Here is a 27826-nt window from a genome sequence, read left to right as displayed (position 1 = left end):
ACAGGCAGAGTGAAATGGCAACTTGAGTAGACAAGAAAAGGGATGACAGTTGCGGATAAGTAAAGTGAAAGCAAAGTCACACTGCTTTTTGAAACGAGAACGGAAAATTTTATATAAAGTGTAAAGTAAAGTAACCGATGTGCATAGAAAATCTCTTTAAACTTGCATAGTCCATATGTGAATGTGATAATATTAAATGCAAAAATATTTGGCCGTCGAAAGCAATTAAGGCTCATAAAATATGGCAAGCAACTGACTGCTCATATACATACACACACACATATTACGGCGCATATGTATGTGCTTTTGTTTTTGTAATGGCTTGTATTTAAGGCTCGAGTACTTCGTCGTTTTAGTTCGGCTGTCAAAATGTTGTGCGTGTGTTGAACGATGCGTTGGAGCTTTTGCCACAGCCGAGCAAGGACTCTTTAGAGTGTGAATTGAGCGGCTCATGAGGTTGTTTGTAAAGAAAAGAGAGCGCGTAGTGTGCCTTTGTGTGTGTGTAGGTGAAGTTTTCGACATATACACAACGGTAAATTGCAATCATTCATGGCGACCGTTCAGTCAGTGCGCTAATAGACACCAACCAAATGGCCAGATTTGACAACGACCAATTCACACATTCGAGTTGTTGAAAAATATAGAAACAGCAGACACCAGAAACGGTTAGACAATTAGCTGGTGTATACGGCATGCGAGAGTGTGTGTGTTTATGTATTTTTTGGAGTATTTCTACGCTTTTTAAACGACGTTGCGAAAAAGTAAAAAATTTGTGAAATGAAAATTTATGTCGAAAAAAATTTAGAAATAAATTTGAAAACTCTGGTGTTTTCCATACGATTTATTTGAAAAAAATGTTTTTCTTGCATATTTTCCGCTTACAATCGACCAGCGATTGCAAAGTGCCGCCCCCGCCTTAATCAGTACACACCACATACATATTTATAAGAGTAACAGTAAAAAAAAATTGAAAGGAAGCGAAGTTGTGCGACAGACACAGCACCAATAACGCAGCAGCGTGGATGCCGAGTGGTTGGCGGAACGAAATCGAAGTCAGGCGAAATTCGTGAAAAAAGTTAAATGTAGTGAAAGTGAAGGTGAACGCAGCAGTGCCAGTGGACAGAAGGTATCCATAAAAAAAAACATACAAAAATAAAATTAAACTACACGCGCAGGCATAAAGGACGGACAAGGCGTAATAAAAAAATGTAAAACGTATAAAAGTGAAAAGGCATATACTATTATATACACACATACATATAGTATTTAAGAAGTTTAAAAGTACGGAATTAATGGCGGTAGGTGGTTGACGGTGCACGGCGATACTATAGATGGTTGTTGCGGAATTATGCAAATTTACAAAAACGAAAAAAAAAAAACAAATATTAGTTTGGGCAACTAAATTTTTTAATGTTAAGCGCTTTATGTGAAAGCCCAGGCACAAGTTTGTACATAGAAGTGAAAAAATTATATCAATGAAGGAAATGAAGGAAAAAAAATATAACAATAAGGAATTTAATATACAATAGTAAAACGTATAATAATATATGTACATTTACATATATGTATAAAGTACATATAATATGTAAAATAATAAAAAATAAAAAGATATGCATGTAACTCCAAACTATTATATAAAAAAAATCATAAATGTTTAGAATATAACTTTTTGACATAAAATTTGAGGTAAAATAATAATAAGAAAATATCAATAGATCGGAAAAATAAAATATATAAAAAATAAAATAAAAATGATAAATAAAAAAAAATTTAAAAAAAAAAATTAAAAAAAAAATAATAAATATAAAAAATAAAATAAAAATTTTCTTATTGTCTAACTTTATAAAAATTTAATTAAAAATAACTAAAAGTATAAACAAGAATATGGATAAAAATATGAATTTTGTACTTACCGTAGTTGCGTAATGGTTCTGAAATAAAAAAAATATTCATTTTAGAATAATAAAAAAATTATCAAATAAAGAAAATACTTAAATTGCCATATAGTATAAATGTTTAAAATATAAATTTTCAGCAGAAATATTTGAGAACATTTTTCTTAAAAAAACAATAAAGATTACAAAAAAAATTATAAAAAGTTATGATATTTATTTTAAATATTTTTTATAATTTTTATTAATTTTAGAATAATAAAAAACAAAGTAAAAAATAAAGAAATTATTTAAATTAAATTAATACATGTAAAACTAGAAAATAACTAGAACTAAAACTACATAAAACGAAAAGTTACATTTGAAAACAAAAAATAAATAAATGTACTTAAAAATTAATAAATTCTATGCTACAGCATATATGTATATAGCTGCCTTAAAACTGACCGATCAAAGTTCTCGTATAGAAAATTGTTTTTATTTGTATTTTATTTTTTTTTCAGTTTTAATATTAATTCCAAATAATCTCAAATTTTTTGTTCATAAAAATAATAAAATAAAATCACTTAATTATTATTTAAAAAAATAAATAAGTGTTATTGCATTTAGTTTTAATTAAAAAAATAATATAAAAATGTACAATTATTAATTTTTCCGGGTGCTATACTGGTTAATCGAAAAAGTATTTTCGTATTTTGTCAATATGTAGATGTCGTTACAGTCGTATATCTCCAATGTCCATTTTGTCATACCATATAGTGTTGGAAAGATGAGATTTTAAGCTTCATTTAACCTAAAAAAAATTAAATTCGGGGAAGTTGAAAAAAGTTACAGCTGTGCAAAAGTGAGTGAAAATAATGAAAAAATTCACCATATTTTGAAATTTTTGTATAAAAACGGCAAGCATGCCACGCAAGCCACCAATGAAATTTGTGAAGTTTACGGAGACGATGCTGTATCAGTTCGTAAGTTCGTGTAGCGGAACAATGGTTTGCTCGCTTCCGTTTTAGAAATTTCGAAATTTCGATTTACACTGATGGAAATCTTTAGCGAAAAAAGGCAAAAATTTATCCTAATTATATATAAAAAAACTATAAGTTGAAGTTTGATTAGAAATACGAAAAGACTTTTTCGACTACCCAATATTAACCCCAGACCTCAAGCCCACACTTATCATACTTGCCCATCGCTACAAGTAAAGAAAGCAATTTTCTATACAAATAAAAAAGACTTGATGTAAAGTTAAAAGATGAAAGGAAAAAAAAATAAAAATAAAAATAAAAAATAATAATAAATAATAAATAAATAATATAAATAGAAAAATGAAAAATAGATAAATATAATAAAATAAAGATTAAATTAATAGAAATTTAAAACATAATAATATCAATAGAAGAATTAAAAAAGCGCAATCTTCTTTTTGCCAATTTAGAAAACTTATGCAACTGTCGAGTCCGCCGGAAATATAAATTCGTCCAATAAGAAAACTAAACTAAATAAAGTGAAATAAAATTAAACAATTAACGCCCATAAAGTGACTGATATTTCGTTCCTTTCACCGTATTTTAGCAGTTTAATTTCATTTTAAATTGTCTCTGTATGCATGTAAGTCAAGCACGGGGACGCTTTTTTCATGTCAATTGCCTGTTTCACATTTTACATGCAGACGCGCACAGTCACAGGAAAGAAAATAGCAAAATTGTCATTGGGAATGGGCGTCGAAATGTGAAATGATTAATTTAAGGCTCAAAAAAGCCAACGAATGCTATAACCGAAACCACAACAACAACAATAACAATAACAAAAGCAACGCCAAGCACAGCTGCAGTAGTCGAAACAAGAGTAGCAGTAGCAACAGCAGCTCAAAGCAACAACAAATCCAACGTCGTTGTCATTGTCACTGTCGCTGTCATCGTCACTGCCGTCGTCGCAGTCACAGCTGTAGTCATCGTCGTCGTCGTAGTAGTGTTGGCCCAAGTGCTGGTGGAGAACTGTTGAATACGGCCAATGACGTCGCCAGCTGCACATAAAATCAATTGAAATCACATATACGCGCGCACACATAGGGCCTTGTCGGCCAGGCATAGACGGGTGGAAAGAAGCCAGTCACACAACTGTTAAGGACGTCCAGCGCAGGCGGGGAAGCTGCAAGTGAAACGCCCAGCAAGTCAAGCAGGATATTGCAAGAGCGTACCTATATAATAGCAAAGGCAGTGCTGCAGACCACAGAAGCAGTTGAGTAGGTGGCAGTGATAAAATAGCGCAAAGCAGCCGTAGGTGCAGCGGGGCGCAGCGCAGTATTCGTGTTCGCGTAACAGCAGTGAAAGCTATTCGAAAGTGTAGGAAAAGTCGTAAAAATACCAACGTGAAAATAGCGCAAAAGCTGGTGACTTGCTGTGAGACCCGCACGCAACAGCGCGCACCACTCCCGCGGAGAGGTTTGTGGTGGCAACTCGCGAAGCGCAAGAACAAAGCATAACAACAGCAAAAACAAGGCGGAGGTGGAGGCAGTGCCAGCCGTGGTAACTGCAGCAGCCACAGCGCGATAAAGCAATAAAAGCACATTCCGACAGGCCACAAGCGCAACAATGAAGCCATCGGATTTGCTGCAATTAACGGAAAGGGTAAATAACGATTTTACTTAGATTTTTATATAGAATATTTGCATTGCTTAGACTGCGTACTGTGAGTTATTTTTAAAGCTATCGCATAACAGCAGGCGTAAGCCAAATACAATGTATCAGTTTGCCTGCACATAATGATTACAAGAGAATTTATTCCCCTTCGGTTGTATTTGTAAAATTTAACAAAATTAATAGGCATCAATAGGCATCAATAGGCTATCTATACTTATCTGCCTATATATTTTTATTGATTATTTCTAAAGCTTGCTATTTTTAACAAATAATGGTGTTTGCTTATTTTTTTTATAAAAAAAAATATATTTTTCTTAACACGATGTTTTATAAATTTATAGATAGATTGAAAGCAGATTCCTTTCTTTTAAACTAATAGAACTTTTTCTTAGCATATTCATCCAAAATGTATGCTTCAACATTCTATCAAGATATTCATTAAAAATTATTCTTCTGTTATCCTAAATGTATGCTACATTTTATTTTTCGATTGCAGTAATTATTAGAAAATGGCATATTTTTTCAGAAGTCCGAAGAAATATTGGACAGATTTTAATGGCCTAGTATAAATATAAAGAAATAAGTTGAAGTTTCATTAGAAATACGAAAAGACTTTTTCGACTATGTATATATATATATTTTTAAATTAACTGTATGTTTGTTTTTAGCTTTTTTAAGCTTTAGAGAATGATAATTTTCCAATATCTATTGCATCCCAATAATAAATGCTAGCATACATTTAGGGTAAATCTGTGTAGAAGACTAATATACCCTGATCAGCGTATATTAAGATTGTCGTTGTTTGTAATACCCAGAAGGAAATACCGGAGACCCTTTAAAGTTACAGCTTTATAAATTTTCAGCATGACAAGGTGCAGCGGAGAACGCAGAAACATAATTTATGGGGGGTTTGCTGCTCAAATTTTGCATCATTTAAAAAAAAAAATTAAAAAGACAAAAACAAAATAAGCTGAGCTGAAACTACGTTCGCGGCGTTACAGACCTTTTTGTTTTCAGCCCTTTTTGGGTCTAAGAGAATGATAACTGAATACAGTATAGCAAAGCGAAAGCCTGAAAAGCTAGATATGCAATTTTTTAGCGATTTTGGTATTCTCTTTGTCGGGCCATCATAATCTGACCATTATTTTATTGGATTTCTGAAAAATATGCTATTTACTAATAGTTTCTGCAACGGAAAAATAAAATGTAGCATACATTTAGGATGAATATTCTGACAGAAAGTTCTATAAGTTTTATTTAAATTTTAACTCTGTTGTTCGACACTCAGAAATATTAAAATGACAACTGCCATTATGATAAAAAAATCGACGAGCCCATTAAAAACCCTATGGACTTGATTTCTTTCCTTCACTGCCAAATTAATACCGAACTGGTAAAAATCAATGTTTAATTTAATAATTTTTGAAAGAGCAAAACTTCCAGAATTTTTTAATAACAAATAATATTAATAATTTAATTAAACATTGAAATAAAAAAAAACTTGAAAATTATCACAGCAATAAAATCAAAAATGATTTCCACAAAACTCAATGGCATGCAAATATTTACTTACACACGCACATGTATGTATGTACATACATAAATACCTTCATATGTGAATATTACGAGGAGAAATAAATTTAACTGTGAATCACTTTCTGTTATACGTCTGTCGGTCATTCAAGTCATGCAAGCTGTACAAGTCACTCGCTGTCCCTTAAAGTCATTTATTCGGTACAATACGCATGCGACTCGTATACATACATATATACATACACATTCGCAAACATTTATGACATTTTCAACATCTCAACGCAGTGATAAGTTTTCCCCAACGATCCCAAGTGCGCTCATCACCAACACAACGCACAATTGGGCCAGAATGTTCTTAGTGAGTGGGCCAACACGGCGTATACGTTACATTTACAAATTGTGCGTTCACACCATGCTGTCGTTGCGGTTTTTTCGGTTAAAGTGTGGCAACACAGGAGCCAGCAGTAACAAACACCAGCGTACGCACCCACTCACACACACACGCATACATCTTCAGAAATATATACAATATACATATGTACATACAGGCGTGTATCCCTACATGCATTAGGGGGTTGTTGTTTACACATGCGTCTGTGTGTGTGTGTAGATTGACAGCAATCCTTACGTATTCATGTTCGATTGCGTATAGCTATAATGAAACTTCAGCGCTTCAACACCCGCCCCCTTACGAACGAGCAGCTCGTTTCGGCTTTCTGTCTTAGTCAAGATAATGTCCTTTTGAATGCACAAACATGTTGAGCACAATAACAACAACGCATGCGAAATGTTCCAAAAATATCAGGATGAACGATGTGAGAGATACATATGTATGTATATGCATGTACAGAGAGTTATGTGTGAAGAGTTGTAAAAGCATACATATGTATGGTATGTGCGCGCCTTAGACTTTATTGTAATTTTTCTCGTCATTATCGTGCCTTTTTTTTGCATTTGTGAATGTGGGGATGTATCAGCTGCTGATAATGATTCAGATCATATTTTTGCGTAATACATGTGAATTTACATAAAAACCTGGCAACCCTTTTCACCAAAAAAAAAAAAACAAAATCGCAATTTGAAATGTGAATATTTCACAGAAAGGTGTCTATGCTTCCCTGAAAATGATATAAAATGTCAGCTATTTAATTCAGCTTGTACCAAAATCGGTCTAAATGTGGCAACCCCTTAACATACATTTCCTTGGAAATATTGCTTTTTATGGAAATCATAAAGATTAAAGTGCTTGTAAATGTAATAACGGACAAGAAATATAGTGGGTAAACTAAAGTCTATTTCGACAGACGGCAAATTCATGGACCTCCGAAATATGTACTACATATGTATGTTTTTGGCGCCTTGGCTTCGTTTAAGTGTCATAAATTCATCTTCTAATCGCGTTGTATTTACTTGTAAAACTATAGTTGAAGCGCTTATAACTTGCTCTAGCCAGTCGCAATCTAGCAAACATCTGATCTCAAAAATCGAGACGATCTTAATCAAAATACATAGATGCGATTCTATTTTTTTTATGTCGTATCATTAAAACGAAGCTAAGCCAATTTTGAGACTTTTAACAATTTCAAAATATATATACATAAGTACATATGTATATTTAAAAAAATTTTTTTTCTAAAATTTAGTATTGAAAACATTAAAATTTTAAAAATGAATATTTAATTTTTAACGCGATCCAGTAGAATAGAGAATAATGAGCGGTTTTCTAGTTTAATACACCAGGTTGAGTACTTTTCGAGCCACTATTGTAAACTAAATTTGGATCTTTGAAAAAATTAAAATAAAGAAATATTTAAAAATTTTATATTTCTAAAACTGAGAGCTAAAAGAAGAAAAATTTTAAAAATTTTACAACTGAAACTTTTTTAAAATAATAAATCGAAAACTGAAATCTAAGAGACTAAAATTTTTTGATTTGAAATTCGAATTTTTAAAATTCTAAATTAAAAAAAAAATTGAAGTTAAAACATTTAATAAAAAAAAATAAAATTGAAACTCTTAAAATAATAAATCGAAAACTGAAAACTAAGTAATTAAAATGTTTTGATTTGAAATTCGAATTTTTAACATTTTAAATTAGAAAAAAAATTTAAGTTAAAACTTTTTTAAAATAATAAATCGAAAACTGTAAATTTTCAAATTTCGAAACCTGTAAACTAAGTAATTATTTTTAATTAAAATTGAAACTTTTTTAAAATAATAAATCGAAAACTGAAAACTAAGAAATTAAAATGTTTTGATTTGAAATTCGAATTTTTAACATTTTAAATTAAAAAATTTAAGTTAAAATTTTTTTCGGAATAAAGTTTTAAAATTTCGAAAACGGATAACTAAGTAATTTTGTAATTAAAATTGAATTTCTTTTAAAATAATAAATAGAAAACTGAAAACTAAGTAATTAAATTTTTTTTATTTGAAATTCGAATTTTTAACATTTTAAAATTACAAAAACAAAATTGGAAAAAACCAACTTTTTAAAAATAAAGTTTTAAAATTTTGAAACCTGAAAACCAAGTAATATTTTTTTTTTTTAATTTAAAATTCGAGTTTTTAACACCCATTTTAACACAAATTAACAAGTATCCTTGAGCAAACTTTTAAGCCAAGTGAACAATTTCAAAGGCAGCAAAAACTTTACTTTGCTGGATTAAAAATAATAACTTCAAAAATTAAAAGAAAGTGGAAAGAAAATAAATGCGAAAAATATGCCGTAACTTTTACTTTAAAACAATGCAGTGAAATATTACGATAATAGCGCAAATTAAGTGCAGCAAACAGCATGAGCTTTTATTTCATTTCGATGTTCCAAGAAAAAGTCGAATGGCCTTAATATGCCATGCCTAAAGCCAATAAAGCACGTATTATGAACACACTATGTACATCCTGCCCAGCCAAACACAAGCATACTCGACAAGCTGTAACCAACACATGCTCATGTAAGTGTATGTTTGTGTATGTACATATGTGTATGTATGACATGCATTAGTTTATTTTTGTGACTGTCATTGTTTGCATTTCAACGCCCACTCATTCGCTCCGCACTTAGTCAATTATCATGCATCACTTTATTTATACGTCTGTTCCTCCGCACACCCCCTTCAAACACAGTATACATGTGTACATATGCATATATGTATGCATGCATATATGTATGTGTATATTGGGTGCAGTGTAATGTGAGGGGTTGGCAAGTCGGGATAAGAAATGCTGATTTATGTGTAATGCAGATTGCGTAATCGGAAAACTTTTCTCTTGCACTTTTCAAAATTGTTTGGAGTACACAAACATATGTATGTATGGATAAGTATATGCAAGTGGTCGGTTAGTTTTCTCGGATTATTTTTCCACTTGGCGAGCCATTTTGCATTCTAGTGCAAATTATTTTTATTATTATCCCTACGACTGAGCTTTAGTAAATATTTCAATTATGAAGGGTGCTCATATGAAGTTAAGTGGAATTGAAGGAGTTGAGCGAGGATAGTCCGCGGTGGAAGCATCGATATTTCATTATAGCGGCCCAACCACTGATTTTACTTTATATCCGCCGTTTGCTATAAACAAATGTCTTCTAAGCTTCCAACACGCCATCGAAAGTCTTCTCGAGCAGCCGTCAACGTTGGTCAGACCGGTATATCATATAGCTGACATGCCAACTGATCGATCAAAATCAAGAGATCATAACCTTTTATGCTATAAGATATGCTGTAAGGGGATTTTAAGTTCGGCACAACCGAAGTGAAAGCTTTTTCTAGTTTTCAATGTCAAGAGCATATTTTCTCCATAAATTTAGCGTTTCCCGCATATCAATTGCTAGATTTTCAACTCTGCCTCTTTCGTATTCACTTCAATTTAATTAAGAGGCTTCTTCATAACTCGGCTTCACCCCAAATATTTAATTTTTTCAATTTCTCATTTTCTCATAAAATAATCACAGTGTTCGTTCATAGGGTACACCTTACTGCGCTGTTGAAGTATTTTTACGCTATCCATTTACTCTACATTCATATGCCATCAAAGAACACGCGGAATTCTGCCAAGTTTACGTGCCTGAGAGTTGGCGCCTCCCCACGTGCATTTGACGCCCTGTCGACTGGTTAATGTGTGTTTGTGGGTGTGTATGTTTCTATGTGGTTGTGAGTGTGTGTGTATGTTTGTTAGTAATTGAAAGAACGAAAACATTCAATTAAGACACCCTGCAATTTTCGACTTTTTCGCAGTCTTTTACGCCAACACTCGCAGTCACTCATTTCACACCTCCGGCTGTGCTTCGCATTCGCGCTGAAAAGGAGCACGTTCGATGCGTTGCTTCCTTCCTTATGCTCTTTGCTTTTTTATAACGCCTGTTGACGGTTTACTGTTGACGGTTTTATTCCGTTAGTGCAGCGTGTAGACAAGGGTAGACCAAAGTTGCGAGTTCTACTCAAGTTTTCATCGCTGAATTTCACACAGCAGAGAACGGTGAGTAAGCAAACGCTTAATGTGACAGTTGGTTGTCTGTTCCGTTCATAATTATCATTACTGCTGACATTACAAGTCGTACATTACGTTTTTGGTCGTATTACATTCTTATGTTCGTACAAGAAAGAAGTAGCAGCGGCAACTTCGCATATGAAAAAAACTCTCTCTCACATATAAAGGGTTGTGAGGTTCCTTTGACACGTGCTCTTTGCCTTTTCGTACAATTGCAGCATATTATTGGCAAAGTATTTCTATCTATAACAGCCTCATATTTCGAAAATTGGGTGATTTGCATCAGCAGTACCAATTTGTCGGGTATTTTTGGCTTATTTTCCGAAACCCGGTTCCTTTCGTTCCAAAACAAAGAAAGTTACGCTTTCCGATTTTTTTATTGACCAAGGTCTCCATAGAAGGTGATTAATTTGAGGGTCTCTGATTTTTCACACTATCCATTTGTATATGTATATATGTGACCTGGTCTACGGAATGGGAGCTTAGGTGTCAAATAAGGAGAACAATTAATGAGATAACGAGAAACTGACGATTATTTTTAACAGCTTTTCCCAGAAAACTAGTTTTCGCACGTTAGCTCCCTTTTCGTAGACCAGGTCACATATACATTATATGCTTTTAAGCTCACGAGTATTGGTTTCTATGAATCTAGATTGAAACTCCTCCCACTTATCGCGGGACAAAATTTTAGGTTAGGTTTTGAGATTATATTTTTAAATTATTACAAATAGTTTCACAAACTATTTTGGCGAACAAATAAATATATGTTTATGGGGTAGTCGAAAAAGTCTTTTCGTATTTCTAATCAAACTTTAACTTATTTTTTTATATTTATACTAATAAATAAAAACAAAAAAATAAAAATAAAAAAAAACAATATGTACCAGTTTGGTCGACCACTTCTTGCTATTTTTCCGCTAGAGACATATTCCATCAGTGTAAATCGAAATTTCGAAATTTCCAGAATGGTGACGATGAACCATTGTTGTGCTACCTAACTGATACAGCATCGTCTGCGTAAATTTCACAAATTTCTTTGGTGGCTTGCGTGGTACTTTTCCCTTTTTTATACAAAAATTTCAAAATATGGCGAATTTCTTCATTATTATCACTCATTTTTGAACAGTTGTAACATTTTTTCAACTTCCCCGAATTTATTTTGTTTCTGATTAAATGAAGCTTAAAATCTCACCTTTCCAACACTATATGGTATGCCACAACGTGATTGGTAGCCCTGGAGATATAGAACGACATCTGGTGACAAAATCCGAAAAGACTTTTTCGACTACCCAATATACGTACATTTTTTAAATTTACTTTAAAATTGTAAACAGAAAAGCATTTTGAGTTAAAAAAAAATATTGGGCGTTTACAAAATTATTATAATTAAAATAAAAATCGCCAAAAGCGCACATAAAAAGTTGTGCGAAGGAAATGCTTCGTTGGTATTAAGGAAATTTGCCTATAAATGTCGTTTAAGCGAAAACATGCGCGTGTCCGAATGGTATTTAATTTGCTTTTGAGCACACGAAAAATAAGCAATGTAGTAGTAACGAACGAGTAAATATTAGCGCACGAAAGCGCCAAAACTACTACGCAGAACTAACCGAAATTGTGCGCGAAAATTATTTTCATACAAGGATACATACACTGTTTGTCACATAAAAGTGCAAACGCATGCATATAAATTGGAAAATTTTCGATGAAATCTTGGTTGCCGAAGTTAACGCTCTGAATAGTCAAGTTCCAATTTTAGGCAGGAACCTTGACGGATGGCGCGCAGTCATTCCTACGTAATCCGGACGAACTAAAATTTTCATACCGCCAAAGACTGTAAATTCGGCAGCGTTCTTTAACATTTTTTTTGCCGCTAAAACAGAAGGTCAAGGGTGTCTAGAAGAAACTCTGATAGCAAGTAGCATAAAGGCGATCGGATATGAACTTCGAAGGTGGTTTTATTTGAGAAGTACACGGTCCACAGCTTCGCCGTAGGAAAAACAGTAACGTAATATTATCGTTAGTGATTTTGTGAAGCCTAATTATAGATATTTTAATGAAATTTCGAGCTTCAATACGACACGTACATATACATTTATATTTCACTAAAAATTACCTCATTACACCACCTGATGAAAGAATAGAAAACAGACGGCTCTGGTATACCGGTATATACCCTTTGAGCGATGGTTAGAAAACCCTAAGTTTCTTACACAATTTAGATTGGTTTTCTTTATTTCGAGGTCATTTAAAAACATTTCGATCTGAAATTAGCAAATTTGGCTGTAAATGTTGCCTTACGTAAACCTTCCCTTATAAATTACAGTCTGCAGAATCTTACTTTTAGACTAAAGAGCCCTAAAAAGCCTTTTTATTAACTTTGAAGAACAACGCCACCGCCAAATTCGGCACACACTCGTGTAAGGCACTGTATGTGTACATAAGTAAAATTATGAGTGTACGAACATCCTTTCGTGTCATTGCTACAGCGTCAAGAGCAACACGCAATGCCAAAAGAAAAACAACACATTTGTAACAGCAGTGCAAAGTAAACAACAATCTTTACAAACAACAACAATAAGTGCCCGCCAAAAGCATGGCATATAAATATAACGTAGAACCATCATACAACACAAACAGTTATAAGCAGAAGAAGCGCCGCAAACGAAACGTCATCGATGACAGCAATCAAAGTGGGGGAGTCACAAATACAAATGACAGCTTAGACAAGCAGGGGATTGACAAAATGGTGGCATTGCCACTCAAAGCCAAGAAGCAACAATGCTGTGCCGACAAAGCCTGTTCGGGTCGATTGTTGCTTTGTCGAGTGGTGGTGCACGTGTGCGCGTGTGTTTTTCTTACCACTATTTTTGTGGTTATTACGTTTATGGCTTTTACGATTGCCTGGTAGTTTGTCGCTTTTTTTGTTAATATTTATTTGTGTATAGCTGTTAATGTTGTATTTTTTATTGTTGCCATCAATTCATTGATAATTTCTTTTCTGCAAATTTAAGTTATGTGCTCGTGCCTAACTGGTTTCCTGTTTTCTTTCCACAACATGGTTTGCCACCGTTAAATGAAATTTCAGAGTTTACGAGCATATTTTTCGCCATGTGCAGAGGTTTTGGCAACAAAGTCTTTCGAAAAAGCTTTTTTAATGCTTAGTTTGAAGCAATATGTTGCACGGAGAATAAGATGCCGTACTCTGTTTTAAACATGTTTATGAAAACTTAATGTTTATATTGATTTAAGAGGTTATATTCACTTAAATATATAAGTTTCATAAAACCGATTTTTTTGCATAATATGTCCCGGTGTGCATTTGGAAATAGTTTCGAAGATATCACAAAAATATCTCCGAAACGCATGGACCAAACGACTTAAAATTCTCACCAGACCTTTTTAGATATGTTGTCATATATGATCGAAGGAATAAGATTTTTGATAATAACTCCGATTTGTAAGCCACTCTGTAATAAAGATTTCATGGAAATGAAATCGATTTTTCATAGAAACCACATTTTTTTGGTTACGGTCATTTTGTCAAATATCAAAAACTTCTTGTATTCATCTATAATGATAATAAAATTAGGATTTGAGACAATTGAAAGCAGCGACATCTTCCTCACCGCCAGACACCTTTTTCGGAGATTAGATCGGAGATCGGCTACGAATTCAACTAAAAAAATTCTAAATTTTTTCAAAAATAATTCAAAAAATAAAAAAACATTCACAATTCACAAAAAAAAAACATTCACAGAATACTCGTTTTTCTTGACTTGTAAGTGGTTATAACCCATTGAATGTCACCTCTTCGTTAGATCGATGGTTCTATCTTCACTCTCGTTTGCTTAACTCTCGCGCAACTCAAAGCGCTCTCTGACTCTCTGTCTGAAATGAGTTAAAGAGAGGATCCAATAAGAAACAGAAATTGCTGCTAGCCAAAAACCTCAAGCTCAGTAACATGCCGCCGTTAGTAGTCCTGGTAGAGGTGCTTTTTGATAGCCGGAAATTTAACCTGTATTAAATATCAAAAATTTTTTTCCATACTTCAGTTTTGCTTGCATTTCCACATTTTTACGACTTTTCCGTTCTTATGGCTAAGCACGTCGCTTTGCTATCATAAGGCACTTGAAAAACTTCACTTGCACTTGACAGCTGTGAAATTACAAATTTCGCCAAGAATTTCTTTAGTGAGCCCTGGTGTCTACTAAGTAGTGCTCTTATTTAGCCCTCACATGCACACGAGTGCTTCAAATATTTATGTGTCGGTTCATACACTTCCCTAAAGGACCTACCTACTTATTTATATATATATACACATAAATATTTGAAGCACTCGTGTGCATGTGAGGGCTAAATAAGAGCACTACTTAGTAGACACCAGGGCTCACTAAAGAAATTCTTGATTCTATATATATATATATATATGTGTGTGTGTATGTATGTGTATATATGCATGTATTTGGAATAGCTCAATACTGCTGGGCGCATCATTTTTTCCGGGGACAAATAGGATATCCGTACATGTTAGAGTCAATTGCTTTGCCCTTGCATCTTCACAAGTATTGGTTGCTTGGTAAATGCATCATGTCTCCCTTGTGTTTAACTGTCATGCTAACAAATTTTTTCAATGATTTTCAGAATTCTTTCTAAAATCAAAAAAAAAAAAAAATCTGCCGAAAGAAATAGTAGGGAAATGGGGAAAATTATAAAAAAAAAAGGTAAACGCTAGGCAAGCAACTATGTTTTCTAGCTGGTATTGACATTTCTAGGTTGTGTATTTTATGCATACGTACACAACAAAAATATTTGGACAGTGTTGATCACAAAATTGGAAACTACACTTATTAAATTTACTTTTATACACTGTAAAATTTTTAAAAACATAAATTTAACTTGCTTTTAACACTGAACTTTGCTATCTTAATACTTTGCGACTTTCAAACTTCTACATTTCCTTTTTCCCGAAACTTCAGCACGTGCTGTTTCGCTTATTCGGAACGTGGTTGCCAATAACAGCGCCGTCACAGTATATGTGACATCAAAAGTGTATATATTTTCGATATATGGCATATATACTCCATACATATATGTTGATAAATATATGTACATATATACATATATGCAATACTTCCTTCATGTAACTATTGGGAATAAGCTAAATCGTCCAACAATCACGTGCAACCGCTAAAGGTCACTTGCGCAGTTTAGCTTTTAGGCCAAAGACATAATGAAAGGACATCACAGTTGGATTGACAAGTGCAGTAGAATGGGTATAATAAACGAGGAATTAGAAAGTATGAGGAAAATAGTTTTCAAAAGAACGCTTAATGAAGTTTGAATATTCGAAAAAGTCAATAGCAGGGTTGCCAGCCGTCTGTGGGTGGACAATATGGAAATTTGTTAAATAAGTCTGCAAATTTCACAGGCCCTTAACAGGTGCAGGAAAACATGATATCTAAAAAAGCGAGGGACAAACAGACGGATAAGGATGCGTACCTGGCTAAATCGACTCACCTCGTCACACTAAGCATTTATATACTATACACAGAGTTTGTCGGGAAAGTAATAGAACTGATTTTCTTACGCCGCGAATGTACTTCGGAGCCTGCCGACTGTACTGTACTCCTAGCTAATGATCGAGCGGTTGCATGCGAGCACCTGGAGAGTCAGGACAAACATTTTCGAGCGACGTGTTTCTGTGACTGGTGCAAGCCGAAAATGCAGGCTTCGTTAGAGCAGAGGTACGTGAAAAAATTTTGTATGAAACTCGGTAAATCTGCGACAGAGACGTTTGATATGATCAAGCAGGCTTACCAAGATGTTGCCTTAGCAAGAAGTGGTGTGTTTCGGTGGCAGCAGGGCTTTTTGGAAGGCCGGGAAGAGATCACTGATGAAGACCATGCTGGGAGGCCTGCGACTTCGTGAAAACGATGCTCATTGTCTTTTTTGACATCAAAGGCATTGTCCACAATGAATTTTTTCCTCCTGGACAACTCACAACACCAAGTTTTACGTGGAAGTCTTCAAGAGACTCAAACGAAGGGTCAATCGGGTCCGACAACACATCGCAGCCGATTGAATCTTGCACCACGACAACGCCCCGGCTCACACCGCCTTTCTTATGAACAGCTACGTAACTAAGGCCGATGTGGCCCAGATGACTTTTTTTGTTTCCTTGCCTGAAAAGGCCAATGAAAAGCATGTATTTTGAGACGATAGATTAGATAGATAGATTGGTTCAATAAATTTTTTTAAATCGACTCAGTCCTATTACTTTCCGGACAAATCCTGTACACTTAATAGAAAACTGAAAATCAACTAGACGTATGTATGTATGCACAGAATTTTCTAACGGAGGAATAGCTTAAACTTTCTGCCAGAAAGAAATAACCAAATTTTACAGCGATGACAAATCAACAAACGGACTAAAACTAAAGCAAGCAGAAAGAAAGCGGCAGAATCCATGATTAAAGTAGCTTTCTCCTGATTGATGTACAATGTAAAGCTGGCTGACTACTTCAATATTTACTCCTTTTCAACGGCGAAAATGTGATAATCGTGTTACGCATTGTGTTTCATAAATTTCCAGCGGATGCTGCAACAGCTGCTCTCTTACTGACTGCTTTAGGCACCTTCAAACCAAATTGCTAACCGCAAAGTGCTTTCTTAATTGTGCGCTGTTAAGCTATTGTTTCTTAAGAGCTCCCGAGCGTGCCGTCCGAAACTGAGATTTTGAATATACTTATATGAATATAATCTATTTTTTACAAAACTAATTTCCACAGCCATTGTGTGAGCATAATCTAATTAAAACGATTTCTAGTCGATTAAAATAATACGAAATCTCTGCAGTAAAAGCGACGTTTAATTAAGTAAAGGCACTTCAGACGTAAGGGCGTATTAAGCATTTACCAGCTGAAGTCTCACACCGAATGAAACGAAACAAAAGCGAATGGTCCACTCGAGACATTGAAGGACATCATTTCGTTACACAAATTCCTGTGTATGTGTCTGTGGGTTACATGTACAGTAAACAGCCCACAAGTGCATACATGCTCATGTATAATTCAAATGAATGAGTTTTGTGTGTGGTGGTGCTTGTATGCCCCCGTTGACCTTCTAATCTCTGTTGCAAATGGCGACAGCTTGCATAATGGCCCCAAATACGCCCATGAACTTTATTTCAGTTCTATTTTTTTTACTTATTTCTGGTTAACATCTTGCACATCGAGCTCTATTATCTGTTGCTTTTGTGATTTGTGTAACTTTTTTGTTATTTTGCATCTCGCTGTCGCCCCCTCTCTCTTTTATTGCACTTTGTAAGCTTTATTTCCGCTGCGATGCCATGTAATTGATAAGAACTCAATTAAGTGCTGTCGCATTGTAATTACAAAAACATAATTTATTTTACATCCCTTTAAGTTGATAAGGACGAAAAAGATAAAAGAGAAATGTCAAAAAAACACTAAAAAAAAGTCAAAGGTCCTTTATACTGCTATACTCTTATACAGACATACATATGTACATATATCAGAGCAAGTTAAATGAAGTTGTTTTGCAATTTACACTCAATACAGCTAAACAATAAAAAAATCACGAAGGACATGCAAGGCAAACGCAGACAATGCTGCACAGTAAATATGAAATGACCCGGGAGCTTGGAAATTTAGGATGCTGAGATGCTGAATTGCAAAACATTTTATCCTTTTACTTCCGCGTACTAGCCAAGAGCTTACAGGCGCAACATTGGCCGGATGCGAAGTACGTGCATACATATGTATGTATGTATGTATATACACATGAAGCTATGCGGGTGCAACGGATATGACGGCTATGTGCTGTTGACTTAAAAAGTTGACTGAAAAAATGTGGCGGTGATGCGTTTCCGGTCAAGCGTACCACCAAATGAGCCAGCAAATGTCCAAACGACAATATATTATAACCAATATTTACGGGATTAATTTGTGAATCCCGAAAAGTTCGGATTTTGAAAAAGGTCAATCCCGAAATCTCGGGATTTTTTTAGAATATCTTTCAACATGAGTTATATTCATTAAAATTTATGTTATGAGCGACCCATAAAGTACACAAAATTGTTTAAATTTCGGGATTTTGAGAAAAGTCAATTACGACATTTCGGGTTTTTTTAGAATATCTTTCCACGTGAGTTATATTCATTAAAATTTATGTTATGACCGACCCATAAAGTGGACAAAATCGTTTAAATTTCGGGATTTTGAAAAAGGTCCATCCCGAAATCTCGGGATTTTTTAGAATATCTTTCAAGCTGATTTATTTTCACTAAATTCTATGCAATGACCGATCCATAAAGTGTACAAATTTTTTTAAAAAATTTCGGGATTTTTCAAAATACCATTGAATATGATTTCTATATGTTAAATTCTGAATTATGACTGACTCATAATAAAACCAAAAACCGTTTATGACTAGAAAGGTAAGAGCTACTGGTTGGATCTCCTTCTGATATTGCAAATGGTAGGAGAAGCTTGAGCGAACTTCTAGTACAGATTTAGAGGCCTAATAATGGTTATTTTGTATGATATTCCAGTAACAAGCGAATCCCGAAAGTTTAGTACCGACGTTAGGGATGCATTGTAGTTCGTTCGACAAGCATACCTGCGGTACTACATACCTCAGTATTCATACATATATAATATAAACTCCTGCAGATTTCCAGCCGCATCAACCACCAACCGTCTAAATGTCTTTGGCAATACTGGCAGCAACAAATGTCCAATCGACCGTCCTAACGAACAGCTGGTCCAAACGAGCGCGTAGCCAACGAAGCAGAAGATAAGCGCCATCAATTGTGGTTGTTGCTGTGTAGCTGGTGTCGCTGGTGAAGGTTGATTGGCAAAGCGTCGCTTGGCTAGCTCACACAGCTACAGCAGCAATAGCTTTAAATTCTCTTAATATTTTTCAAAACCTTCACACATAAAGTGTATTAGTGTGCGTATTATATGTGTATAAGTGTGTGTGTGTGTGATTTATTATTATTTTCCATTTATTTTATTTTATATTGCTTTTCCCGCGTCTGCGGCTATTTTTTGCAACCCCCCTTAAACCCCCATCATAATTTCAAATTTTTTTCCTATTCATGTTGTTTAAAAACCACGTCAACAACAGCAGTGAAAACAAAAAAATCAAAATAACGGCACAAACAAATGGCACAAAAGCTTCAAAGAAGATAATCACTTTATAGATTAATTTAAGGTCTGAGAAATTACCGCATTCTATATATCCAAGGTGCGTTCCAAAGCAAACAGGACTTTATGAATCTAAATTTGGAAATACACCAGTCGACATATAGATGGCGCCACCAGGGGGCGCTAGATTCATAAAGTCCTGTTTACTTTGGAATGCACCTTGTAGACTCCTTTTAGTTGCTGATTTGATGCTTATCTTGACTGTGCAGGTCCAGGGCAGGGCACGTTTTGACATGGTTTGAGGGATAGGGATGTTTAAAGCGGCCTATACTATTATGACCAGCTGTATACATTTTTTTGATACTCGTCGTATCACGAATATGACAACCCAAACGACTATAATCCTTTTAAGTGCTTTGTCATTTCGACTAAAAATCTGTTGTTGCTGTTGTAGTGGCAGTAAATATACAACAAATACTTTAGCGTAATGCTGCTGAGTTGAATATTCTTGTACGGATAAAGAATCGGGTCCGTTCCGTTTATTTTGACCCGATTCTCTTCTGAACATTCACATTTCTTACAGGGTTTGTCCGGAAAGTAATAGGACTGAGTCGATTTAAAAAAATGTATTGATTCAATTGTTACAATTCTTTAAAAACTTTCAAAATAGGCTCCTTTTGCGTCGATGCAACACTGGCAGTGCGATTTCCAAGCATTGAAGGCGTTTTGGAAGGCATTTTCCGGAATAGCCTTGAGAGCCAAGGTGCATGCTGCTTGGATCCCCTTTCATTGGCCTTTTCAGGCAAGGAAACAAAAAAACGTCCGGGAGGCCACATCTGTGCTGACGAGCCGTTCGTTTGTTAGCTAGGAACGCCCTCTATCGAATCCAGTCGATGCGCGCACGCTCTGAAGTACAGTCGCGGCGGAAAGAAGTCAGTCTATTACTTTCCGGACAAACCCTGCACAACACATATGTTTTAGCCTGATTTGCGGAGTTTCAACTGAAAAATTTCAGACAGATGACTTGATGGAATGTAGTTCGGAAAATATTCAAGTTAAAATTTCCTTGTGAAATTCTAAAATTAAACATTTAAGCTGAAAGCTCTTAAGAAAATACGCAAAGTACAACTATTCTACGATATTGAAACGAACGCACCACAAAAGAAATGGCCGACCAGCTGCGCATACTCATACGCCACGACCAAAGAAACTAATTTAGGAATCGCCCTAATCACTAATGCTCTAACAGCTTTATTTACATAATATTCCAATTAATTAGCTACATTTTAAAATTCTTGTAATACTTGTGCGAGAATCTTGATTCGCTTTCTAATTATCGCTAACAAGAATATGCATAGGATTTGCTTGGCTCAACAGCTGTAAGCAGCCAGTACGGCGAAAAGCCGTTCAGCGCTGAGCTAACCCTGACATTTTCCACAAAAGGACATAAGCACGCAACCGAGGAAAAATGTACAAACAACAACATACTCGTATGCGGTTGCAGGATGACGGCGAGGAGGCGTGCGGTAGCATTTAGCAACAGCGGCACAGACAGCGTTGGCGCTGGCAGCAGCAACACCATTTATGTTGAGTGGTACTTGTTGCAAATATCGATTAAAGTGCCGCACGCGCTCGGACGTGTGTGTGTGTGTGTGTGGCACACATTTAAATAAACATGTAGATATGTATGCAAAAGTGTTCTCCTTCACTTTATAAGAGACTTACATAGATATTTATATGTATGACCTATAACAGAATATACCCACGAATATGCCATGGAGTACACAGAAATATATAAATGATCAGCGTAACGGGCCGAGTCGACGGTCGTTTGTCTTAAAGTCTGTACGTCTGTGCATACCCTCAGTTTTTGAGACAAATTTTGCACACATCTTTTTCTCCCCAAGAAGCTTCTCATTTGTCGGAACTACCGATATCGAATCACTATAGCTTACAGTTGCCATGCAACCTGACCGATCAAAATCAAGTTCTTGTATGGAAACTTTTATATTTGTGTAGGGTATATTTATATAGTATGCGTTTTTTTTTTGCTTTTACTGTTATTGTTGTAAATCTACATTTTTTCTCAATTCCATCAGACAATGGGCGCATAACTATAAATATACTTGTGTGTGCAAGCGCTGACAACAAGTGGGCCAATTGACTAAAGTGTTAATAGAAGTGCAAAGTGCTTGCTTTTGTGTGTGTGTGCGCGTTTGCGTAGGCTTCTGCTAATGATGCTCAAATGGCAAATGACTTGAAGTGTCCTTGATAGTTAATAACTTTTTAATTTCTAAGCTTCATTTTTTCCGTTGTTTCCGTTGCCCATACGCACCGCCGCACCGACCGTTTAAGTTGACTATTTTTTCATAATTAAATTTTTTATTCACGTACGCGTTTATTCCACATTTTACAGCCTTTTGCGTTTATTTGCAGATCAAATTTAAGATTCCTTTACCGCCCGGTGTCACAACAACAACTCTAATACCAAAGCTAATACGCACCAAAGATGTGAAGCAGCTGCAGGATGGCAGTGCGCAGCCAACAATGCCCAAATTAACGGTAAATATTAATTTACATAATTCGTTTATAATAATGGTTACATAAAGAGAGCTTATATAGCTCCGTTTTTGGGGTTAAAGAGATTTTTGAATTTTCGGCTCCGTTCTTTCTATTCCATACTTTCCATGTTTATTTTGGGTTCTAATGCATAAACTTACAAGACTTTGCACAGTCGCTAGTACAGAACACTAAAAGATTTTCCGAAAATTCCCGATCCTATTCTTCCACTCTACGCTTTTCTAAAAAGGCCAGTGTCTGACCAGTACTTATGTGACTCTCGCCGCTCATGGTAATGTGCTTTGGAAGTCACAAGATGGCTTCAGGGGATCCGGCTGCCAGTTGGCTATATAAGCAGGCACCGTGTGATTTGAAAGTCACGCGGCAAATTCGCGGGGAAGCTAGCTGCCAGTTGGCTATATAAGTAAAGCAAGCACAGTGCCTGGCCAGTGCTTGGGTGACTTTCGCGCCGCGATGTTGTGTGATTTGAAAGTCAAGCGGGTGATTTGAAAGTCAAGCTGCAAATTCGCGGGAAGCTAGCTGGCAGTTGGCTATATAATTAAAGCAAGCACCGTGCCTGGCCAGTGCTTGGATGACTCTCGCGCGGCGATGTTGTGTGATTTGAAAGTCACGCGGTAAATTCGCGGGAAGCCAGCTAGCAGTTGGCTATATAAGTAAAGCAAGCACCGTGCCTGGCCAGTGCTTGGATGACTCTCGCGCCGCGATGTTGTGTGATTTGAAAGTCACGCGGTAAATTCGCGGGAAGCTAGCTGGCAGTTGGCTATATAATTAAAGCAAGCACCGTGCCTGGCCAGTGCTTGGATGACTCTCGCGCGGCGATGTTGTGTGATTTGAAAGTCAAGCGGCAAATTCGCGGGAAGCTAGCTGGCAGTTGGCTATATAATTAAAGCAAGCACCGTGCCTGGCCAGTGCTTGGATGACTCTCGCGCCGCGATGTTGTGTGATTTGAAAGTCACGCGGTAAATTCGCGGGAAGCTAGCTGGCAGTTGGCTATATAAGTAAAGCAAGCACCGTGCCTGGCCAGTGCTTGGGCGACTCTCGCGTCGCGATGTTGTGTGATTTGAAAGTCACGCGGCAAATTCGCGGGAAGCTAGCTGGCAGTTGGCTATATAATTAAAGCAAGCACCGTGCCTGGCCAGTGCTTGGATGACTCTCGCGCGGCGATGTTGTGTGATTTGAAAGTCACGCGGCAAATTCGCGGGAAGCTAGCTGCCAGTTGGCTATATAAGTAAATCAAGCACCGTGCCTGGTCAGTGCTTGGGTGACTTTCGCGCCGCGATGTTGTGTGATTTGAAAGTCAAGCGGCAAATTCGCGGAAAGCTAGCTGGCAGTTGGCTATATAATTAAAGCAAGCACCGTGCCTGGCCAGTGCTTGGATGACTCTCGCGCGGCGATGTTGTGTGATTTGAAAGTCACGCGGCAAATTCGCGGGAAGCTAGCTGGCAGTTGGCTATATAAGTAAAGCAAGCACCGTGCCTGGCCAGTGCTTGGATGACTCTCGCGCCGCGATGTTGTGTGATTTGAAAGTCACGCGGTAAATTCGCGGGAAGCTAGCTGGCAGTTGGCTATATAAGTAAAGCAAGCACCGTGCCTGGCCAGTGCTTGGGCGACTCTCGCGTCGCGATGTTGTGTGATTTGAAAGTCACGCGGTAAATTCCCGGGAAGCTAGCTGCCAGTTGGCTATATAAGTAAAGCAAGTATCGTGCCTGGCCAGTGCTTGAGTGACTTTCGCGCCGCGATTTTGTGTGATTTGAAAGTCAAGCGGTAAATGCGCAGGAAGCTAGCTGGCAGTTGGCTATATAAGAAAAGCAAGCACTGTGCCTGAGTCAGTGCTTAGGTGAAGCCTTTCGTCCCTGGCTCGCATCAAATCGCGGATAGTCTCAAAGAACATTAGGTTATTTTAGGAATACCTCTTTTAATACCCTTAAAATTCTAGCCAGCAGTACTTGGTGCGCTTTAGTGCCACTCTGAAATTTTGCACCAAGATGCTCAAATATATTTTCTCTTCCTTGCATAGAAATGCCTCAACACATTGGACTTAACATCGCTGGGCGTTGGCTCATGTTGCGGCACTGGTATGTACCTGGTTGCGGGTATGGTGGCGAAAAATCTCGCCGGACCCGGTGTGATCATTAGTTTTATCATTGCAGCGGTGGCAAGCATTTTTTCCGGTAGGAAAATACACAGCTCACACAGCATACAACAATTAAAATACCGTTCGTGTTTCTTTTAGGTGCCTGCTATGCCGAGTTCGGCGTACGCGTGCCACACACTTCCGGTTCAGCTTATATGTACTCATATGTAGCGGTGGGCGAGTTTGTAGCGTTCATCATTGGCTGGAACATGATATTGGAATATTTAATAGGTAAGCAAAGCACGCGATTTAAATTCTCATAACTCCAATGAGGCGTTTCATTTAGTTTAATATTGAATAAACTGAATTATTATTCCCTAACAGGAACAAGTGCCTGTGCGTGTGCTTTAAGTTCGAGTTTCGATTCGCTAACCGGCGGCGCAATAGCGAACGGAATCGGCGATACAGTCGGCACCATATTCGGTAAGACTTAAATGCATTCGTTTTCAATATGCTTTAATTTGTGCTCATTTGATTTTATTAGCACTTAAAACTAAACGAACATTTATCATAACTACCATCTCTGACTCATCCACCACTAGGTAAGCCACCCGATTTTATAGCATTCGGCATAGCGTTGATTATGACCTGCGTATTGGCGATGGGGGCGAGTAAATCGGTGATATTCAATCATACATTGAATGCCATAAATCTCGCGACATGGGTATTCGTGATGGCAGCCGGTTTATTTTATGTTGACACCAGCACTTGGACGGAGCATCAAGGCTTCTTGCCATATGGCTGGAGTGGTGTAAGTTGCAAGAAAAATGATGGCTTATAAAAAACCAATCACTGCAGGACATGAAGGATTTTAAAGTGCTTGTGCTTTTACATCCTGTTACAGGTGTTCTCGGGTGCTGCGACCTGCTTTTATGCTTTCATCGGTTTCGATATTATAGCCACCACCGGTGAGGAGGCGCACAACCCGCAGAAGAGCATACCGAAAGCTATTGTTGGCTCACTAGTGATCGTTCTGTTTGCGTATGTGAGCGTTAGTTTAGTCTTAACACTAGTTGGTAAGCCTGTTGCATAATATTTGCTGACTTTGTGTCGAATCATTCAACTTTAATTTGCTTGCAGTGCCCTACGACCACATTAGCGCCGGCGCGGCGTTGGTGCAAATGTGGTCTTACGTGGGCGCACCGAAATGTCGCGCCATTGTCGCTGTGGGCGCCACCGCTGGGCTATCCGTGGCAATGTTCGGCTCCATGTTTCCAATGCCACGCGTGATTTATGCAATGGCGCAAGATGGGCTCATATTCAGGTACTGTAGACGCGCTGATATATTATGCATTTGGTGTCATGCTTTATTTTTGTACGCTCTCCAGGCAACTCTCACAACTGTGGCAACGCACGAATGTGCCGGGTTTGGCGACCATTGGTAGCGGTATTGCAGCTGCGCTAGTTGCGCTCACGGTGCGTTTGGAGATACTCGTTGAAATGATGTCCATCGGCACACTGCTCGCCTACACGCTGGTCTCCACCTGCGTGCTGGTGTTGCGCTACCAACCGCACAGCACGTCGCTGGTTGAGCTGCTGCCGGCACAGCTGCGCACACCGCTGGCGCCGGGCACGGCAACGGATCCGAGCGCTACCACCGCCGAAGTGTTGCCGTCGAACAAATTAACAATAAAACGCGTTACGCGTGGCATGTCCGATTCGGATGACTCGTTCATCGATGAGAGTCCAGAGGGCTACCTAGGACGCGATGATCAATTTCTCGTGTCCGATCGTTCGGAGAACAAATTCTATGGTAGTGTGCATGGCGCGCCAACTGGACCGACCGGCCAAGCAACCGCCTTCGATACAATGGGTCTAAATTTCGTATCGCGCAAAATACACGATTATGCGTACCTATGTCCCGGCTTCTTTCCATGGATCAATCCCGGCCAAGCCACAGCGGAAAGTGGTATGTATGCATTTGATTTGTTGGTTTTTAGTCATGTAACTGTACTTAATAGTGTCTTAAAATCTTCACATAATTTTATGGTAGCACAACATTTACTCATAGACTTTTCGAAATTGTTGCTTTTTTATTATTATCTATATTATTTTCACAAACAGGCATGTATGTCACGAAACTTGTTGGAATCATGTTCGGTCTCATATTCTTCTTGGATCTGTTTGCGGCCATTGGCTGGTCCGGTGGCTTCGCCGCATTCATTTATTTCATTTTGTTCATTGGCATATTTGTGATACTATTAATTATATCAAGACAACCACAAAATAGGTAAATAATATTACTTATTTGCATTAATTTATGCCAAACGCAAACAAACACGCACACACACAAGTACAAAATGTTTAAATTTTGTCTTCTTATTTCATTTGTCTTAGATATGCGCTCGCATTCCTAACGCCGGGACTTCCATTTATTCCAACAATTGCCATAACCGTTAATATTTATTTAATATTTAAATTAAGCATACTCACCTTAGTTAGATTCACCATCTGGATGACTCTGGGCTTCATCATGTACTTCTACTATGGCATAACGCATAGCACACTCGAACAGACGACTGATGAGATAGAACTGCATGTCGATAAGGACTATGTACGTGCACTAGAATGAGACAAACAGAGAAAGAAAAATAAATATTTATTTTTTTAACAATTTTTTGCAGAGTAAAAATGTTGAGGAGAAGGCCGTGTGGGATCAGCCAACGTATATGAATCAAAGCAATGAGCCTGTTTGGGCTACAAAGGATACACGGGCAAAACAGACCACAGCAACTACAAGTGAGTTCGACAAGAAATTTGTTTCTTGCTTTTTTTGTAAATTAAATTTTTCTTTGTGTTAATTTCAGAACGCTCCAACACAAATTATTCCAAAGCAACTGAAAGCAATTCTTCAAAACAACCACAAACAAAAAATTCCACTAGTACAAGAAATACAACAGCGAATTCCACAACAGCAACAACAGGCAGCGATGGCAAATTCACCATGTTCATCGATGAGACGCAATTCCCCACGTGGGATGATTAAAAGTAGCAGGCAAAAGTAAAAACTAAATGTATTTAATTAGAAATATTCCAACTAAACGAAAATTAAAATAATTAACAAAAGTTCGAAAGATTTATGAAGGAGAAAAATGCACTAGGTCTGTATTATACACGCGTAAACAATAAGAATGAGTTAAAAAAAAATACTAAAAGTAAAAAAATTTAGTAAAAAGTTATTAATACTTGAAAATTGTTATGATATTAAAGAAATTAGTAAAAACTAAATGAAAACAAATATATGCAATGAGTGCGATTTCAGTTTTCGATTGTGAACAAAAAAAAACAATTTTTGTGATTCCTTTTTCGAGTTCTTAACGCAGGAACTTTAAGTTACATAAATGTATATAGCGTCAAGTAATTTACAATAACAAAAAATTTAAAATTATATTA

At 36.7% G+C, this 27826-nt stretch overlaps 2 protein-coding genes across 8 annotated transcripts in view; one reads left to right on the top strand and one right to left on the bottom strand.

The window, feature by feature from the left end:
* Positions 1–26949, bottom strand: part of LOC120774150 — a 58465-nt gene extending 31516 nt beyond the window's left edge. The window contains exons 1-2 of one of the 2 annotated variants that reach the window (XM_040103556.1): positions 26867–26946; positions 1914–1931 (exon numbers count right to left, since the gene is read on the bottom strand). In XM_040103556.1, the coding sequence (XP_039959490.1) occupies positions 1914–1931; positions 26867–26908 (60 nt within the window). In that variant the 5' untranslated portion in view covers positions 26909–26946. Of the gene's footprint in view, positions 1–1913; positions 1932–26866 lie in introns of both variants that reach the window. The other variant, XM_040103557.1, reaches the window with a different exon arrangement.
* Positions 28–27826, top strand: LOC120774146 (high affinity cationic amino acid transporter 1). Of its 6 annotated transcripts, none has more exons than XM_040103550.1 (14): positions 28–120; positions 3559–4516; positions 22156–22281; positions 24317–24470; positions 24533–24664; positions 24758–24856; positions 24976–25184; positions 25278–25449; positions 25514–25697; positions 25762–26342; positions 26498–26663; positions 26771–26987; positions 27058–27172; positions 27241–27419. In XM_040103550.1, the coding sequence occupies exons 2-14, from the start codon at positions 4481–4483 to the stop codon at positions 27417–27419; spliced, it is 2370 nt and encodes a 789-aa protein (XP_039959484.1). In that variant the 5' UTR covers positions 28–120; positions 3559–4480. The 6 variants fall into 6 exon arrangements, with proteins under 6 accessions (XP_039959484.1, XP_039959482.1, XP_039959483.1 ...); XM_040103548.1 differs by having other exon boundaries at positions 3462–4516; XM_040103549.1 differs by having other exon boundaries at positions 28–125.

This window comes from Bactrocera tryoni, chromosome 4, assembly GCF_016617805.1.
Source record: "Bactrocera tryoni isolate S06 chromosome 4, CSIRO_BtryS06_freeze2, whole genome shotgun sequence".
Classification (NCBI taxonomy): Eukaryota; Metazoa; Arthropoda; class Insecta; order Diptera; family Tephritidae; genus Bactrocera; species Bactrocera tryoni.
The sequence above is the reverse complement of the archived record's forward strand: the minus strand, read 5'-3'. Positions and strand labels throughout refer to the sequence as shown.

Bases quoted from the DNA above. Each gene is read 5' to 3' on its own strand.
- LOC120774146 (XM_040103551.1), top strand. From the start codon at position 4,481: ATGAAGCCATCGGATTTGCTGCAATTAACGGAAAGG. The intron at 25,450-25,513 runs GTAAGCCTGTTG...ATTTGCTTGCAG, and splicing joins TTTAGTCTTAACACTAGTTG to TGCCCTACGACCACATTAGC. The intron at 27,173-27,240 runs GTGAGTTCGACA...TGTTAATTTCAG, and splicing joins ACAGACCACAGCAACTACAA to AACGCTCCAACACAAATTAT.